This window comes from Salvelinus sp. IW2-2015, unplaced genomic scaffold (genome assembly GCF_002910315.2).
Source record: "Salvelinus sp. IW2-2015 unplaced genomic scaffold, ASM291031v2 Un_scaffold1454, whole genome shotgun sequence".
NCBI lineage: Eukaryota > Metazoa > Chordata > Actinopteri > Salmoniformes > Salmonidae > Salvelinus > Salvelinus sp. IW2-2015.
The window spans coordinates 181,148-199,958 of NW_019942918.1; the positions used below are offsets into that span (position 1 = coordinate 181,148).

Genomic DNA, 18,811 nt, shown 5'->3' on the forward strand with positions numbered 1-18,811 from the left:
AAGTGTTGCTTAGCAGTATGCTTAGGGCCATTACATTACATTTAAGTCATTTAGCAGACGCTCTTATCCAGAGCGACTTACAAATTGGTGCATTCACCTTATGATATCCAGTGAACAACCACTTTACAATAGTGCATCTAACTCTTAAGGGGGGGGGGGGGCGGGGGGGTATGGGGGGGTAGAAAGGATTACTTTATCCTATCCTAGGTATTCCTTAAAGAGGTGGGGTTTCAGTGTCTCCGGAAGGTGGTGATTGACTCCGCTGACCTGGCGTCGTGAGGGAGTTTGTCCACCATTGGGGTGCCAGAGCAGCGAACAGTTTTGACTGGGCTGAGCGGGAACTGTACTTCCTCAGAGGTAGGGAGGCGAGCAGGCCAGAGGTGGATGAACGCAGTGCCCTTGTTTGGGTGTAGGGCCTGATCAGAGCCTGAAGGTACGGAGGTGCCGTTCCCCTCACAGCTCCGTAGGCAAGCACCATGGTCTTGTAGCGGATGCGAGCTTCAACTGGAAGCCAGTGGAGAGAGCGGAGGAGGAGCGGGGTGACGTGAGAGAACTTGGGAAGGTTGAACACCAGACGGGCTGCGGCGTTCTGGATGAGTTGTAGGGTTTAAGGCACAGGCAGGGAGCCCAGCCAACAGCGAGTTGCCAGTAATCCAGACGGGAGATGACAAGTGCCTGGATAAGGACCCGCGCGCTTCCTGTGTGAGGCAGGGTCGTACTCTGCGAATGTTGTAGAGCATGAACCTACAGGAACGGGGTCACCCGCCTTGATGTTAGTTGAGAACGACAGGGTGTTGTCCAGGATCACGCCAAATCTCTCTCTAGTTCCTACAGTGCTGCTATTCGGTAGAAGTTAGCTAGCTGGCTAGCAGCTAGCAGTGTTGACTACGTTAGGACGAAAATAGCTGGCTAGCTAACCTCGATAATTACTCTAAACTACACAATTATCTTTGATACAAAGACGGCTATGTAGCTAGCTAAGAAGAAATTGCTAAGATCAAACAAATCAAACCGTTGTACTGTAATGAAATGAAATGTAATACTACCTGTGGAGCGAAGCGAAATGCGACTACTCGCTCCAACCCGGAAGTAATTGTCCTGCTTGAAGGTGAACCTCTGTCCCAGTCTCAAATCTCTGGAAGACTGAAACAGGTTTCCCTTAAGAATTTCCCTGTATTTAGCACCATCCATCATTACGTCAATTCTGACCAGTTTCCCAGTCCCTGCTGATGAAAAACATCCCCACAGCATGATGCTGCCACCACCATGGTGYTCTTGGGGTGATGAGAGGTGTTGGGTTTGCGCCAGTCATAGCGCTTTCCTTGATGGCCAAAAAGCTCAATTTCAGTCTCATCTGACCAGAGTACCTTCTTCCATATGTTTGGGGAGTCTCCCACATGCCTTTTGGTGAACACCAAATGTGTTTCCATATTTTTTCTTTAAGCAATGGCTTTTTTCTGGCCACTCCCATGAAGTGGGGCGGCAGGTAGCCTAGTGGTTAGARCGTTGGACTAGTAACAAAAAGGTTGCAAGATCAAATCTCCGTGCTGACAAAATCTGTCGTTCTGCCCCTGAACAAGGCAGTTAACCCACTGTTCCTAGGCCGTCACTGAAAATAAGAAATTGTTCTTAACTGACTTATCTAGTTAAATAAAGGTWAAATAAATAAATAAAAAGCCCAGCTCTGTGGAGTGTACAGCTTAAAGTGGTCCTATGGACAGATACTCCAACCTCCGCTGTGGATCTTTGCAGCTCCTTCAGGATTATCTTCGGTCTCTTTGTTGCCTCTCTGATTAATGCCCTCCTTGCCTGGTCTGTGAGTTTTGGTGGGCAGCCCTCTCTTGGCAGGTTTGTTGTGGTGCCATATTCTTTCCATTTTTAAATAATGGATTTAAAGGTGCTCCGTGGTATGTTCAAAGTTTCTGATATTTTTTATAACCCAACCCTGATCTGTTTGGAGAGCTCCTTGCTTAGTGGTGTTGCAGACTCTGGGGCCTTTCAGAACAGGTGTATATATATACTGAGATTATGTGACACTTAGATTGCACACAGGTGGACTTTATTTAACTAATTATGTGACTTCTGAAGGTAATTGGTTGAACCAGATCTTATTTAGGGGCTTCATAGCAAAGGGGGTGAATACATTTGCACCACCACAAGTTCTTTTTTTTCATTTCACTTCACCAATTTGGACTATTTTGTGTATGTCCATTACATGAAATCCAAATAAAAATCCATTTAAATTACAGGTTGTAATGCAACAAAATAGGAAAGATTCCAAGGTGGTGAATACTTTTGCAAGGAACTGTATCAGACTCAAGTTATAAATGCTGGTGAACACGCAAATACATTTAGTTTTTAAAGAAAATCACAAAAGTAGTGCACTGGGCCTTTACTCGTCCTGTATTAGAGGATCAAAATAGACATCTTCAGCACAGGTACTTTTTTTGCCAGATCGCAGCACCCCCTCCCCAAACGACTTCTCGCGGCGCATGAACTTCAATAAAAAACGTGCCTCTAGCAAGGTAAATGCGCAGGTTTCTTTTTTCTTATGTTATCTCATTGTTACCATTCACCTGCAACATGATAGCTCAGCTGTGCGAGTGCCTTTTTGAATTATGGAATGACTTGAAAATGGGTTGGTAGATTATTAATTTCATGGCAGTTATTTTAGGTGTTAATTTGAGGCAAAACTGTTCAACATGTCCGTGCAAAACATAGAGCGTTATCATTTTCCAAGATGTTGGTCTCTGGTTCCCCACTAGATGGAGTTGCCCTACATTTTCTTTAAGCTGAAGGGACTCGCTTCCGCAATCCGCATGCAAGCACTAACACAAAGCTAATGTCAAGTGGAAGCATTGTAGCAACGATTTTTTTTTGCACAGCAGGTGCCTGTCCGAAGAAAATATTTAATATTGGGATAGTAGTGACAGGTCGGCAGCAGCATTCTGAAGCTTTTCTCCTGTACAGCAATAACAAACTCGAGCTATATTTTATAACAAAAGCAAGGTAGGCTACTGGTATGTTTCACTGTGAGGTCTTTGCCTCTGTTTGGCTACATTGTTGACCTTCAGGATGGACCTAAAAGAAAAGACAGCTGCCATATTGAAGCAATATGAAGTCGGGAGCAGATTCTCGTACTTGCCGGTCCTGCCCAAAGCCTCGGTGTTGATACCGCTGTTTGTGAGGGACGGAGAGGTCCACATGCTGATGACTCTACGCTCCCAAGAGGTCAGTAATATGGCTCTCCCTTACTCCTTAGTTTAACTAGTTTACCTTAACTATTATGTCATCGATTCTTAGGCCTACAGTTTTGCCATTGAACATACAAAATTGTGTTAGGAACATTGAAACCATTAATACAAAAGTAAAGCATKACAGTGTTGCATCCAAATGTGTGAAATTGTCCACTGTATTTATAAACATAGCCTTTGATATTTGTGCATGTGCATGCGTGAGTGTGCATGTGCACTGCACGGTGTGCAAATATAGCACATTGGGATGTGTGAAATTGACTCAGTTGTGATGAGTCGCTCTTTTTGAACGGATCTTTTTGGTGAACGAATCGCATCGATGAGAGAGCCGTTCATTTGGCTCCCTGATAAGCATACTGCTGGTACTGCTTTTTGAGATCATAACAACGTTTTTCTCCTGCTAAATTACAAAATAATACTCTAAAGAGTGAATCCTTCCAGCAGAAACAATAAATAGTGGGAAGAGAGTGTCAATCTAGTCCACGCTGATTTCTTTTCTTCAGTGCAGGCCATCCAAATAATTTGGCCAGGTAAATGTTTTTATTTGAACGTGCATTTCAAGATCTGACACAATGGTAGCCAACCTTTTGGGCTTTACATTAGAGATTAGCAACATTTTCATGGTTCTAGGTTTATTTTTAAGCATTTTTAATGAAGATTTGTTTTTCGAGCCAAATTAGCCGGCTCAACGAAATTACTCAATGCCCATCAACTCAGTTTGAAGTGTCCCCATTTGCACTAGCGAATAGCTAGTTTTTCATGTGGTGCGGACTGGTAAGAATCACATCAAATGTTATTTGCCACGTTATTTGCCATATTTGTTATTTGCCACGTTTCGTAAACAGGTGTAGACTGGCAGTGAAATGCTTACTTACGGCCTTTCCCAGCCTTGCAGAGAAATGAAAATAGAAAAGTAAAACAGGTAATAATAAATACACAATGAGTAACGATAACTTGGCAATACACAGGGTACCAGTACCGAGTCGATGTGCAGGGGGACAAGGTAATTGAGGTAGATATGTACATATAACTAGGTATAAAGTGTCAGATAATAAACAGTAGCAGCAGCATGTGATGAGTCAAAAAAAATTGTTAACCAAATAGCTACCTGGACAAACTATTTAGCAGTCTTATGGCTTGGGGTAGAAGCTGTTCAGGGTAGCAGAGAGAACCGTCTATGACTTAGGTGGCAGAAGTTAGAAACATTTTAGGGCCTTCCTCTGACACTGCCTGATATAGAGGTCCTGGATGGCAGGGAGCTCGGCCCCAGTGTTGTCCATGGCCGTACACACTACCCTCTGTAGCGCCTTGCGGTCAGATGCCAAGCAGTTGCCATACCAAGCGGTGATGCAGCCAGTCAAGATGCTCTCAATGGTGCAGCTGTAGAACTTTTTTAGGAAATATTTTCTGCCCCCTGAGGTGGTAGAGGCATTGTCGTGCCCTCTTCACAACTTTGTTGGCATGTGTGGACCATGATAGTTCCTTAGTGATGTGGACACCGAGGAGATTGAAGCTTTCGACCCACTCCACTACAGCCCCCTCGACGTGAATGGAGGGCTCGCCTCTCCGTTTCCTGTAGCCCACGATCACCTCCTCCCTATAGGTTGTCTCATCGTTGTCATTGACCAGTCCTACCACCATTGTGTCGTCTGCAAACTTAATGAGGGTGTTGGAGTCGTGCGTGAACAAGAAGTACAGAAGGTGACTAAGCACGCACCCCTGAAGTGCTCCCGTGTTGAGGGTCAGCATTGCGGATGTGTTGTTGCCTACGTGATGTCCTTTACACAAGAAAACAAAATGGAATGCTGTAGAACTCACTCTTTGTCTCTCTCTCTCTGTGCTGCAGCTGAGGACCAACGCAGGTGAGGTGTGTTTCCCAGGTGGTAAGAGGGACCCGAGGGACAGGGACGATGTGGACACGGCTCTGAGAGAGGCAGAGGAGGAGATAGGCCTTCCTCCTGACCAGGTGGATGTGGTCTGCACACTCTTCCCCATTATGAACAAGGTACACATGGGGAGAGGTTGCTTTTACATGAACAAAGATAAAATGTTTCAAAGCTGATGATTTCTCAACACCCCCACTATCATGGTGTAACAGGATTCAACAGGATTCTRGTCCTGGAGAACTATAAAAAATATTTTAAAAACTGCTGATGGCATAATTGGACCATAATTAGCTGAATCAGGTGTTTTATTGAATCGGGTTGGATAAAAATCCTGCACTCCAAGTAACTCCATGACCGAAGTTGGGAGAACCCTGCTCGGTATAGTACAGTATATTTTGGAATTAGATATTGCCAATAGATTACAGGTCATACTTCTAGTCAGAGATATTCATACTTTCTCCTCTCCCCTCTCTCTTCCACATCTTTTCTCTTCTCCCCTTCATTCCCCTTGCCCCTCTTCTCTCTCCCTCCTCTCGCTCTGTAGAGTGGTCTGTTGGTGACTCCAGTGGTGGGGTTCATTGAGGCCTCATTCTCTCCTCGCCCAAACCCAGCCGAGGTCAGCGCTGTGTTCACTGTCCCTCTGGAGTTCTTCACTAGAGAGATAGACCACTCATCCTACAGTGCGACTGGAATTGCTGGCTTGCTCCACAGTTTCCAGTTTCCGGACCCTGAATCAGGCAGCCACTATCAGATATGGGGTCTGACTGCCATTTTGGCTATACTGGTCTCTGTCCTAGCCCTCAGAAAAAAGCCTGAGTTTGAGACTGGTTTTGATTCTGATGACCCGGTATCTTTCTTCCAACACAATCTGAACAAGAGGATCAGTAAACTATGACATATATCAATGTTTTTTAAATATTTTAACCAGATAATTATATAATGCAATGCAATGATGGTGAGAACATATTTTTCCCTAAAATGTTGTAAATGTAATTGTTCTGCCAACTGTAAACGTGGAATCATGTGCAATACCTATATTCTTTACGAAAATTGATTTTTTTTWAAACTTTGAATGTAATTTGTGAATATTGTATATTGGTGACAATAAAAAAAATAAAAAAGTATACTATTAAAGTTTGAATAGGTAAATGCATCCAGTTGAGTTCATAAATGTAACATGTGTGAGAGGAGAGTGGGCAGTGGGCTGTTTAGAGCTATGTGGAAGGACAAGACTGAGTTGATACCTGGACCAGGGCATGTATTCACAAAGAATCTYAGCGTAGGAGTGCTGATATATAATCAGTTTAGCCTCTCAGATCGTAATGAATCATATTGGACTAGATGACTGATAGGGGGCGCTGTGTTGAAGCCACCATGCCTCCATCTTGGCACATTTCTGAAGCTATAGAAATGCATTTATTGTCTCGTTTTTGCCACAGGTATTATATTATAGACACATTAATGCATACCTTTAAATTATATTTGAGCCAAAAATAAAACATATTAAAACATTTTCCTATAGTATCTTTTTTTTAAGGTTACTAATGTTACTGTCCCTACTTCAACAATACTTAATTTTGTCCTCAACATTTTTTATTGAAATATTGTAGAACTCTCGATGGCCAATACATAGCATCAGCAATCCAGGGTTTATTTTCATCATTGGTTCTAACCTAAAGCAGAGGACAGGCAAGACAGGAGCTTCAACTGGATTCAACTGAAGCAGACCAATGTAGAAATAATACACTGCTGTATATGCAATATGAGTTCAGTGAATATAGTTTTAAATTCCTGAAACGATATCTACAATAATTCCTCTAAAATTGCACATGACCTACATGATCACACCTTCATAGCTAGATATCCAATCCCAGCTCTGACTTCAGCTCCACCTCCTACAGAGTCAGGATCTTATTTAACTATGCTAGGATCCATTTTGAGGAAATGAACATGATCAAAACATTTGAGTGGACTGATTAAAGTAAGTGGATTGTGATTATGTTTATAACACAGACAGAAGGGCTATTGTCAATGTAATTCATGATGTTAGATAGCAGCTACTACAACTCACCAGCTGTAATGACAACGAAACCGAAGGTTACTGAAATAGAATAACATATCTATCTCTAAAGTGCCTCTATAGCTAGGTTTCCATCCAATTGGCTACAGATTTCATATGAATATTCAAAAATCCTACCAAACTTACTTGTTGCAGGTGTTTCCACCGTAATGATTTGTCGTGGATAAAAATCAGGGCGTGATGACAGTGCACACAAAATGTAATTTTTCGCTTAAGTTTTCATGTACCGAATAAAAATCTAAAATTGAATGTGTAAAGAGCGTCAATTCACTAAACTGCGGTAGTGTATGGCAACTGATTTGTCATGCAAATCCATAAAACAATTGTATTTATGTTCGCTATGTAGCCCTTGTGAATTATTTAAATATTTTTCAATTTATTTGTCATATGGGAGCCATCATACCTGCCTGCGCTAAACAGTTATGTTCTAACTCGTGAACTGAGGATAGTTGTAGCTAGCACACCTGAGAAGTTTATAAAGAATTTCGCTAGTCTTGTTCGTCTACATAACAGTATTCTCTCTTGAAATCGGAGTTCTTCGAGTTTCCCAGCCGTAGCCTGTCTGCCTACGATCGACATCAACACAGGTAGGCTACAATGGTTTAAAAATATGTAGCATATTTAACTGATAAACCTTAGCTTACAGCCCAATACATTTTATCTGCGTCCGAATACTCATACTAACGAACTAATTGTGACGTGAATTGAGTATATAGTATGCTTATTGGTCATAGTATGGATATTGTTAGTATGCCAAAAGTTCCCGGATGTAGTACTAAATTGGCCAAAACACAAAATATACATGCAGTGGACCCTATTTTCGTGATTTTTAGGGCCCATAATGCAATTCTACAGAAAATTCGGAAAATATGCAGCCGAGGTCCGAGGCATGTTGAGGTTTCCAGGGTTCGAGTAGTGTAGAAGTTGTCATATGTTGAGGCAGTGAAGAAAGTAGAGGAAAATGGGTCAAGGGGGAGGGATCCTGAGAGGAGTGGCGTGAGTAGAAGATCTGTACCAGTACAGAGGGATAGGCCAACAAGTGATGTTTCAGTGAGATTTAATATTTAGGAATGGTTATCAACTGTACTGCAGAGATGGAACGTAAGTCGCAGAAAATTGAGGTTGTGGTAGCAGCTGCAGAGGTATTTTTGTTGTTAGACTTGACATCAGAAGAGTTACAGGGTGTGTTAAGTGATGGTGTCCCATCCTTTCAGGTTGTTGGCCTGAGGTAGGACTAAATTGATTTAAATAGTGGAGTAGTGTGGTGTTATTTTATACATTTATTTTTTGTGAGCTGTGTTAGATGTTTGTTTTTTTGTTTGTTTTCAAGCAAAGTGTAAGGGAGTTGTACTCCAGTCTAGAAGGTGGCGGTCGGTAATGCAACATTTATTGGATGCCAACCGCTATTAGACCTAATCGAAGAAGAAGCCGAAGTCCGATTTAACTAATTATGACAAATGTTAAGAAAATGTTGAGCAATGTAATAAACTAATGAGGGGCGGCAGGTAGCCTAGTGGTTAGAGCATTGGGCCAGTAATCTAAAGGTTGCTGGATCGAATCCCCGAGCTGACAAGGGAAAAATCTGTCGTTCTGCCCCTGAACAAGGCAGTTAACCCACTGTTTCTCGGTAGGTGTCATTGTATAAATAAGAATTTGTTATTAACTGACTTAAATACTTTTCAAATAAGTTACTTTACATGTTATGTTGGCTGACAACTTTTTTGCTACGCTATCCTTACGAACCGCATATAGCATTACAGCAGTATGTACCGGTAATATGTTACCTAATGTTAGTTGGCTACTAATTAATATTATTGAACTTGCAGGCAGTATAATAACTAACTACCCAACGTTTATTGACTTGATTATTCACATCATTCAACTAAGTGGTTTAGTTGTTGTGCGTTTCAATTGACATTGTTTATTCTGGTTATCTAAGTTACTCGATTTCAGAGCACTCTTCGCAGAATAACTGATGAATTTATCAACGCTCACACCATTGAACATGGACGGTGTCAGTAAACGTTGGCAAAAAAAGCGTAATTAAATTGTTGCGGTGAGTAAAATAGTCAGAGAGGTGTTCTCTCGTTTGGTCTGGAAGTAGCTAGCCACCGTTAGCTTGGGTGCTTTACTGCCATTGAACGCTGTCGATACTATTCATCGGCCGTTTGTAAATTCAATCTGTCAACGCTCTGGCACTCCAGATTGAATTTACTAACACACCCGAAATCGTAAAATGTGTAGCTAGTCATTTGTTATGCTAACAAGCAACTTCCGGTAGACAGGCGAAGCTCTAGTACGCTCAACTGCAACGATACTTTTCGTTACAGTATACTAAAATGAACTTGTAGTATACAGTAGGTTAGTATGGTTATTCGAACACAGCTTATACCTTTAGTCTACTTAGCATAAGGACGATCATAACAATTCCTCTAATTCATTATCTACAAACAACCCACGAAATTGATCTGCTTATTTTCCCAGAATTTCTCTACATAGACGCGAGACAAATTGACTTAAATTCTAATTTGATGCGCTATGATGTTGACGCTCAAGGCTCATCCGTTGTCTCTCGTTCACTCCTGTGCATTAATTCCAGCGTGGTCACCCGCATAAAAACCATGAAAAGCTTTTCTTTTGATTTAACTGCCTGCTTTCCGGAGTCGTAGTGGGAGAACTACACCATATCATCGCGTGACTCCCAAGTTGACTGTTTAGCCTATTATATCATTATTTGCGCAGTGATGCGTTTCCACCGCCATTTCTCCAATAATACATTTTACCTACGGTGCAAATTATCTGTAGGCATTTATAAAATTGTACCGAAACGTCCTGTTTCCATCACAGCTGTAGTGATGTTTTTATTTTTTATATGGTATCTCTTGGTTTATGTGTGACACTTAATTATGTGCATTTCATTAAAATAAAGTTTTGCATTACTGCTAAACTAATTTGATGAATTGCTTTGGTGTGTGTTTCATCCAGGCTGTGTCATTTTATGTTTGCAGTGGTGTAAAGTACTTAACGTAGTTTTACTTAAAGTACTACTTAAGTCGKTTTTTKGGGGTATTTCTAYTTATTTATATTTTTGACTAATTTTACTTCACTACATTCCTAAAGAAAATAATGTACTTTTTACTCCATACATTTAGCTGACACCCAAAAGTACTTGTTACATTTTGAATGCTTAGCAGGACAGGAAAATTGTCAAATTCAAGCACTTATCACGATAACATCCATGGTCATCCCTACTGCCTCTGATCTGGCGGACTAACTAAACACAAATGATTGTTTCTAAATTATGTCTGAGTGTTGGTGTACCCCTGGCTATCTGTAAATTTAAATAACAAGACAATTGTGCCATCTGGTTTGTTTAATATAAGGAATTTTAAATGATTTATACTTGTACTTTTGATACTTAAGTATATTTCAGCAATTACATTTACTTTTGATACTTAAGTATATTTAAAACCAAATACTTTTACTCAAGTAATATTTTACTGGTTAACTTTTTTACTTGATTCATTTTCTATTAAGGAATCATTACTTTTACTTAAGTATGACAAATGAGTACTTTTTCCACCACTGGTTGTTTGTTTCACCAAAGTATTAGGGTGTGTCAGCGTCAGTACAGTATATGGTGTTTGTGTGTTCTCAGCTCTGCTTCACTGGGTCAAGTTCTAATCCTGGATTCCCCTGGTCTGCCCCTGAGGAGGGGGCCACTGACTCTGAAATGAGTCTCCCTGAACCTAACATTCAAACAGATGCTAGAAGGTAAGAGGAGAGATATTGTGTTCTCCCCCCTCTCTTTCCCTCTGTATGTGTTTTTGTGTGAAGGAGGAATACCCATAAATAATGTTAACTTAATTACCAATATTACAAAAACACATTACACTATTCATTGTAAGAAGAAATGGCTMGGGATTCAATGTCTGTCCACATTGTGTTCAGCAGCCCACTATGTCAGGAGAGACCAGGGTCTCCTGTACCTGGCTGTGTATCTATGAAGAGTGATGGGTCAATGGGACACCCAATCAACGTGAGAGAGGCTGCCCTCTCAACTGTTCAAAGGTGCTAACTAGTAGTCACTTTTTCTTTGTATTTCCTGTTCTTTCACTTTTTTAAAGGGATTTGGTTGATGTGGCTTAAACAACATTTTACCCTTGTCTTCCCTCTTTATTTATGATCTAGATAAAATATTTCTATGATATTGTATAACGGTAGCCTGAAATCCAAAACCTGTTTTGCTAACATTCCATGTCATGCCAAACATTTGGCGTCGCAAGGAGTGTAATGATAACTCAAACAGACTGGTACAATAGGCTGTTATATTCCAAATCATTTGAAAATGGCAATGTGCATTTTTACAGGGTTTGTCAGGAGAGACCAAGCTCACCTGTGCCCGGCTGTGTGTCTATGAAGAGTGATGGGTCCATGGGACAGCCAATCAACTTCAGAGAGGATACCGTCTCTACAGAACAAAGGTAAGCAACTGTGGAACAATTCTAAAACTATATAATGAATATATATATTAATCTGTAGTCTAGGACCCTATAAATGTAAGGAGGGAGGGGTCTTATAACCCCTCCCCTTCTATTAATAYAACATAAGCATAATCAATTATTCTAATACATCAAACATTTGTACAGCCCCAAATCATGACCCCCTAGGTGAATCCTGACATTTCCCCCTTTGAGACTAATTAGTCTCACAGCTTCAATCATAATATTCTCCTCTGAAATCAAATAGATTAGGCAAATCCCCCGGATCCATTTGATCCCAGGGATGGCCTTCTAAAGGGTGAAACAACTCCTGGGGTTCCTGGAATGCTGTTGGGGGTGAATCTGGCTATACTCCCATTCCTMTTGTGTCCTGGGAAGAACCACAGAGTTAAATAAACAATGGGATTAAGAGAAATTAGAAATGCACCAGTATCACCTTCAGCACTATTTGTATCAGATTCCACCAACACCATCATTCCAGCATGTTAAGGAGCAGTTAGTMATTTTCTTACAAATATAAACAGTAACCAAAATCACCAAACCTCCCACTAGTATAGGAATMAACMGAGTCAACCTAACTTTTCCCATCACATTTCCAAATTTAGCATTAAACCAGTCACCAATTTGGTCAAAAACWGATTTTTCAGATTTTGAGAGTTTTACTAAGATCAGCAATCTTATCAATAATTTCAGTCATATTCTCAGAGGAGTCGGGGAGGAGCATAACACAATTTTCAGGATCAATAATACCTAGTATGTTAGTGTCCTCCTTCCTTCGCCAAAAGATCATCTAAAGCCAACTCATGGCGGCTGACGACGCTTTCAGATTTTGGACATCTAATGAGAGTTGGCTAAATCCTCTGATTGTTATATTCATATGGGCCTGTAAAGAGAAGGTTAAATTGTTTACCCACTTTCCTAGGACAGCCACACCCCAGGAGGGTATGATTGACATACCATAAATCTCACCCGGGTGTAGGACATGACCATAGGCTTCCTGATTGTCTGGGATGAATCGTTTGGCACGCTGCAGTACCCCAGAGTTGGTTTTACCTGTTTCATTGAAAAGATCAGTGACTGGCATTATTTAACATGTACATTTCTGTTCTACTCAAATAACAACACCCCCCCCCCACCCGGGAGGTAAAGTGAGATACACCTTATCACTGCATACTCACATTTATTCAAAAAGTGCCCCCATGCCTTCCTCTATCCTGGAAAGGTTTACACATGTCACCTGTTGCTGTAAGTCTAACACACTAAAATCCCCTTTATCATAGGAGAAACTATCACTATACTCTTCTCTCAGTTGACCCATATATTCATAACAAGCTCTAGTATCTCTCATWTCTTCCCTCTACCACATTAGGTAAGTTTGCTCCCTTCTTGTRACCACCCCAACATACATGTGTCCCATAATCCCCAAATGTTCAACAGTCTTTCTAGCCAAGCACTTTATTATACATAAGTCAAAAGCAAAACACAGTAGTCCTACCAGGAGCGGAACAATCATGGCAGACCTGGACATCATTACCTTACCCATCACGTTTCCATATACACCATTAAACCAGTGTCCAATTTGGTTAAAGATGGTGTTGTCAGCTTTTCACAGAGTACCTCCTAATTTAGCCAGGTCATTAATAATAGCTGTCATGTTGTCAGAGGACTCAGGAAGCARCATGACACAGTAATCCTCATYGTTTATTCCAAGGGACCTGTAGGCCCCTCTGTCTTTAGCCAATATGTGCCATTTCGTCTCTGGTCACTACTGCCTTCAAATTCTGCACATTTAGTGACAACTGAGTAAAACCCTGTTTTATCAAATTAGTAAKGACCTGCATGGAGTATGTCAAATTATTAATCCATTTACCCATTACTACAACTTCCCATGCTGCTTCCTTCCCCCTTTGACCAACATCAGAATAGTATAATTGCTTTTTCTTTGTCAAGCCCTAGTTTTGTTCCTTTTCATAAAATGGGGTAATCTACATCCAAGATCATTCTTTCCAATTGGTACTGCCTGGGTTTCTACAGAAATGCTGTGGAGGTGGGTTTCTGGAAAATCATTACCTGTGTGCCAGATGTGTTCCCCCTCCCCTGTAATCCTATGTATGTCACTGTTTTCACCCATTTATTATTCTCCACATCCCYGTCCACAAAGGGAACGGGTAGATTTGGAGAGMAACAAATACCCTGCATGTGTTTTTCCATGGTTGCGATTTTCTTGTTTCACAACCATAGTGTGTGTATGATGGTTTCCTCGACATCTGATGACTCTTCAGGTTCTGTAGCTGAACCCTCTGTTGGTTCTTCTGGCCTTTGGTCTGGGCCCTCTGCTCCTGTCCTTTGACTCGGACCTTTTTCCTCCTTCAGATGTTCTCGGGGCCCTGCTCTCCCTCCCTCCAGTCGCTCTTCCATGACTCCCACTATGGGAGATATTATGCCAGCCGGACCTCTCCTCTACCCGTAGGGCTGTTGGTGTTATCATGGTTACCTGGAACAGACCCATCTATCATGGTTGGTTCCATTTTCGCTTTTGGACCCTGAGTTTCACCCGTTCTCCAACGTTTATGGGTAGCTCGTCAGGGTCTTCACCTGGGATTRGTTCTGCTGCTTTCCTAGTGTGAGAGTGGAGAAAAYGTACAACAGAAGTTAGTKTSWYYATSTWSWSWASATRRWSAMACTATCTCAGTTGTGTCTATCTATCGGTCAGTCATAGGTCTCACCCCTGGGGTGTTCATTGGTCGTCTTGTTAACATTTCATAAGGTATACACCCAATACCTTTGTTAAGCTGCTGCGCATTTTCATGAGGACAAGAGGTAATCCCTCTACCCATRKCATTCCTGTGGAATGGCATAGKTTGRCAAGGGAGCATTTCATGTTCTTATTAGCCCTCAGTAACYCTCGTTACTCCGCGGTTGATAGATGKACACAAACTTCTGGTCAACACCCATCATTTTGGCCATTTGGGTAACCACATCTCCTATGAGATGGGTCCCATTGTCTGCAGACAAACCTCAGGTATTCCGAACCTRAGTATAATTTTCCTAACTAGCAATTTTGCAACWGTTCGCGCAATGCAGTTGGATGGTTCCACCCACCTGGTAAACCTGTCAATTATCACCAGGCAGTATCTCTTTCTTTTCGCTCTAYCATGTCTATAAAATCCATAGCTAKGTKGACAAAAGATCCTTTTGGAGTGGGGAACTTCCCTGGTTGCAGTGGAGTTCCCTWGTCTATATTATATAACAAACATGTCGCACAACGATAAATGAACTGCTTTACGTACTGATTCAAATTCAAATTTTCAAACATTCTCCTCCAGCTGTGTGTCTATGAAGAGTGATGGGTCCATGGGACAGCCAATCAACTTCAGAGAGGATGTCCTCTCTACAGAACAAAGGTAAAGCAACTAGTGGTGTCTGTTTTTTCCCTGTAGTTCTCAACATGATTAGAAAATAGCAACGTGCATTTTGACAGGGTCCAGCAGGAGAAACCATACTCACCTGTGCCCRGCTGTGTGTCTATGAAGAGTGATGGGTCCATGGGACAACCAATCAACTTCAGAGAAGGAGACAGGTTAGAACGTTCTAGCTATACTAAAATATTAACTTATTTCTGGCTCTCTTTTTCTCATTAACATGCACTTTTTTGGTTTAAAAGCTCATTACACTCTTTCAATATATTAGTATTTTTGCATTGTAATGTAAACATTTTAGACYAGGGATCGTCAACCACATTCAGCCGCAGGACGTTGTTTTTTTTTCTTGAGCGAATGGTCAGGAGGCCAAAAGATAATTACAAATAATTTGTACACTGCAAATTGACAGCAAGAAGCCCAAACAGATATAAAATGTGTATACCTTGCTAACATTTGTATACGATCACATATATCCCTATTGTGCATGGGAATACTTTGGAACAGATTTCCAAAATTAAAATCACTTTGAGCTGATTTGCTTGTGTTTTTACAGTCTTCTATGTCCAACAATAAAAATCCTATATAAAAAATCTATGAAACTTATTTTTTATCAGATAACTTGGGGGGCAAATAAAATCAATTGGGGAACCCCACCAGTTGGCGAACCCTGTTTTAGACTGTTTAGGTGTAAGCTCTCTCCATCTATTCACCGCCTATCTCACATTATGTCCACAGAGACTAACAGGAAATATCAAAGTCAGAGACCCTCAATGATCAGTCTACCCAGAGTCAGCTAACAGACCTCTCCTCCATATTCAAGTTATACTGCAATTGATATTACCATTGAACATCTAGACATATTGCAGATTGCACCTTATTCAAGGTTKTAACTTTATTCCTTTAATTCCAGTTGCTTGAGCAACATATCATCAGTTTTGTGAAAAGTGAGCTGAAGAGGTGGAAGAGGCTTCTGACTCCAGATTACCCAGAAAGCTTTGACAGTCAGGAGGAAGATCAGGAAGTGGTGGATGCTGAACATCAGGGGAGCAGTGCCAGAGTGTAGACTCTGAATATCACACTGCACATCCTGAGGAACATGAACCAGAAGGAACTTGCTGATACACTTGAGAAATGTAAGAGTTCTGCCAAACACTCAATTGTTGATCACAGTCCTATTTGTTTTTCATATCAATCATCATTTACAAATAGTATGTGATTTAATGATATCTTAAACATCCTTGCATTTCCATTCAGACGAGCGTCATGATAGGTGCCAACATAAGCTCAAATCCAACCTCAGAAAAAAGTGTGAGCGTGTCTTTGAAGGAATTGCTAAGCAGGGGAATCCTACAATCTAAAATAAGATCTACACAGAGCTCTACATCACAGAGGGCGGAAGTGGAGAAGTCAACAAAGAACATGCGGTGAGACGGATTGAGACAGCATCCAGGAGACCAGTAGAGCAAGAGATGCAACGACATCTTCAAACCCTTACCTGGACAAGACAAACCTATCAGATCTGTGCTGACAAAGGGAGTCGCTGGCATTGGAAAAACGATCTCTGTGCAAAAGTTCATTCTGGACTGGGCTGAAGGAAAAGCAAATCAGGACACCCACTTCATATTTCCTCTTACTTTCCGGGAGCTGAATTTGATGAAGGAAGAAAAACACCGTTTGATGGACCTCGTCAATAATTTTTTCATGGAGACAAAAGAATCAGGAATGTCCATCTCTGACAAGTACAATGCTTTGTTTGTCTTGGACGGTTTGGATGAGTGTCGACTCCCTCTAGACTTCCAGAACAATGAAAGCTGTTTTGATGTCACAGAGTCAACCTCAGTGGRCGTGCTTCTAACAAACCTCATCAAGGGGGATCTGCTTCCGTCTGCTCTCCTCTGGATAACCTTCCGACCAGCGGCAGCCAATCAGATCCCTCCTGAGTATGTGGACCAGGTGACAGAGGTACGAGGGTTCAATGACCCACAGAAGGAGGAGTACTTCAGGAAAAGAATCAGTGATGTGACCCTGGCCAACAAAATCATCACACACTTGAAGTCATCAAGGAGCCTCCACATCATGTGCCACATACCAGTGTTCTGATGGATTTCAGCCACTGTTCTACAAAGATTGTTGGCTGCGGCAGAGAGTGGAGAAATCCCCCAAACTCTGTCAAAAATGTACATGCACTTCATAATGTTCCAGATGAAACAGAAGAATCTGAAATATCATGGCGGCAATGTCATTGATCCCCACTGGGATAAAGAGATAATTCTGTCACTGGGAAAACTGGCATATGAGCAGCTGGAAACAGGCAACCTGATCTTCTATGAAGAGGACCTGACAGAGTGTGGCATTGATGTCAGAGAGGCATCTGTGTATTCTGGAGTGTGCACTGAGGTCTTCAGGGAGGAGTTTGGGCTGCATCAAGGGAAGGTTTATTGCTTTGTGCATCTGATCATCCAGGAATGTCTTGCTGCTTTTTATAGGTTTCTCTCTTTCAACGATGACTTCAACACAACAAAAAACAATCAGCAGTCCATCCCCAAGAATCTGAAGAGGCGAGTCAAAATAATGCCTGCAATTCACTTCTATCAGGATGCAGTGGATAAGGCACTACAGAGTGAGAATGGCCACCTGGATCTTTTCCTCCGCTTCCTTCTTGGCCTCTCACTGCCATCAAATCAGACTGTCTTCCGAGGCCTACTAAAATGGACAGGAGGTCGCTCAAAGATTGACATGGAAACAGTTGAGGTCAACAAGAAAACAATTGATTACATCAAGGAGAAGATCCGAGAGAATGCCTCTTCAGAGAAGTGCATCAATCTGTTTCACTGTCTAAATGAGATGAATGACCCAACCCTAGTGCAGGAGATTAAGAGCTACCTGAGCTCAGGAAATGTCTCAGGAGCCAAACTCTCACCTGCACACTGGTCAGCTCTGGCCTTTGTGTTGCTGACTTCAGCAGAGGAGCTGGGTGTATTTGACTTGAAGCAATTTAGTGGATCAGATGAGGCTCTTCTGAGGCTGCTGCCAGTGGTTAAGGCATCCAAAACAGCTCTGTAAGTACTGTCCCTGTGTAATGCAAGCAGACATAAGCCAGTCATGCTCCTTCATTCAAATGAATCCCCTCTACCAACATTTCCCAGTTTCATGAGATAGCAAAGCTAGTGGGGATGAATGACTTTAAACAAGTTAGGAGTTTTTTTCACTGGCCACTTTTGCCATGGAGGAATCAAATTAGTGTGGCAATGTATTGAGTGTAAAGAGTGAAGAGATTTTCTCTCTGCAGCCTGTCAGTCTGTGGAGTCACAGAGGAAGGCTGTGCTTCTCTGGGCTCAGCTCTGAGATCAAACCCCTCTCACCTGAGAGAGCTGGATCTGAGATACAATAACCCAGGAGACTCAGGAGTGAAGCTGCTCTCTACTGTCCTAGAGAATCCAAGTTGTAAACTGGAGACATTAAGGTGGGGTCATTTCTCTGTTTTATATATATATATATATATGTTTGTGTGTGTGTGTATATATATATATACAGTGGGGAGAACAAGTATTTGATACACTGCTGATTTTGCAGGTTTTCCTACTTACAAAGCATGTAGAGGTCTGTAATTTTTATCATAGGTACACTTCAACTGTGAGAGATGGAATTTAAAACAAAAATCCAGAAA

General features: G+C 41.5%; 1 protein-coding gene and 1 pseudogene across 1 annotated transcript; both read left to right on the forward strand.

Annotated features, from left to right (window-relative positions):
* Positions 1-2,538: 2,538 nt before the first annotated feature.
* Positions 2,539-6,654, forward strand: nudt7 (nudix (nucleoside diphosphate linked moiety X)-type motif 7). The gene is made up of 3 exons (XM_024138352.2): positions 2,539-3,231; positions 5,101-5,259; positions 5,685-6,654. Exons 1-3 carry the CDS (start codon positions 3,076-3,078, stop codon positions 6,033-6,035), a joined length of 666 nt encoding a protein of 221 aa, XP_023994120.1. The 5' UTR covers positions 2,539-3,075; the 3' UTR covers positions 6,036-6,654.
* An 8,705-nt stretch (positions 6,655-15,359) lies between these two features.
* The window catches only part of LOC112070902 (NLR family CARD domain-containing protein 3-like), a 6,784-nt pseudogene continuing 3,332 nt past the window's right edge, over positions 15,360-18,811 (forward strand).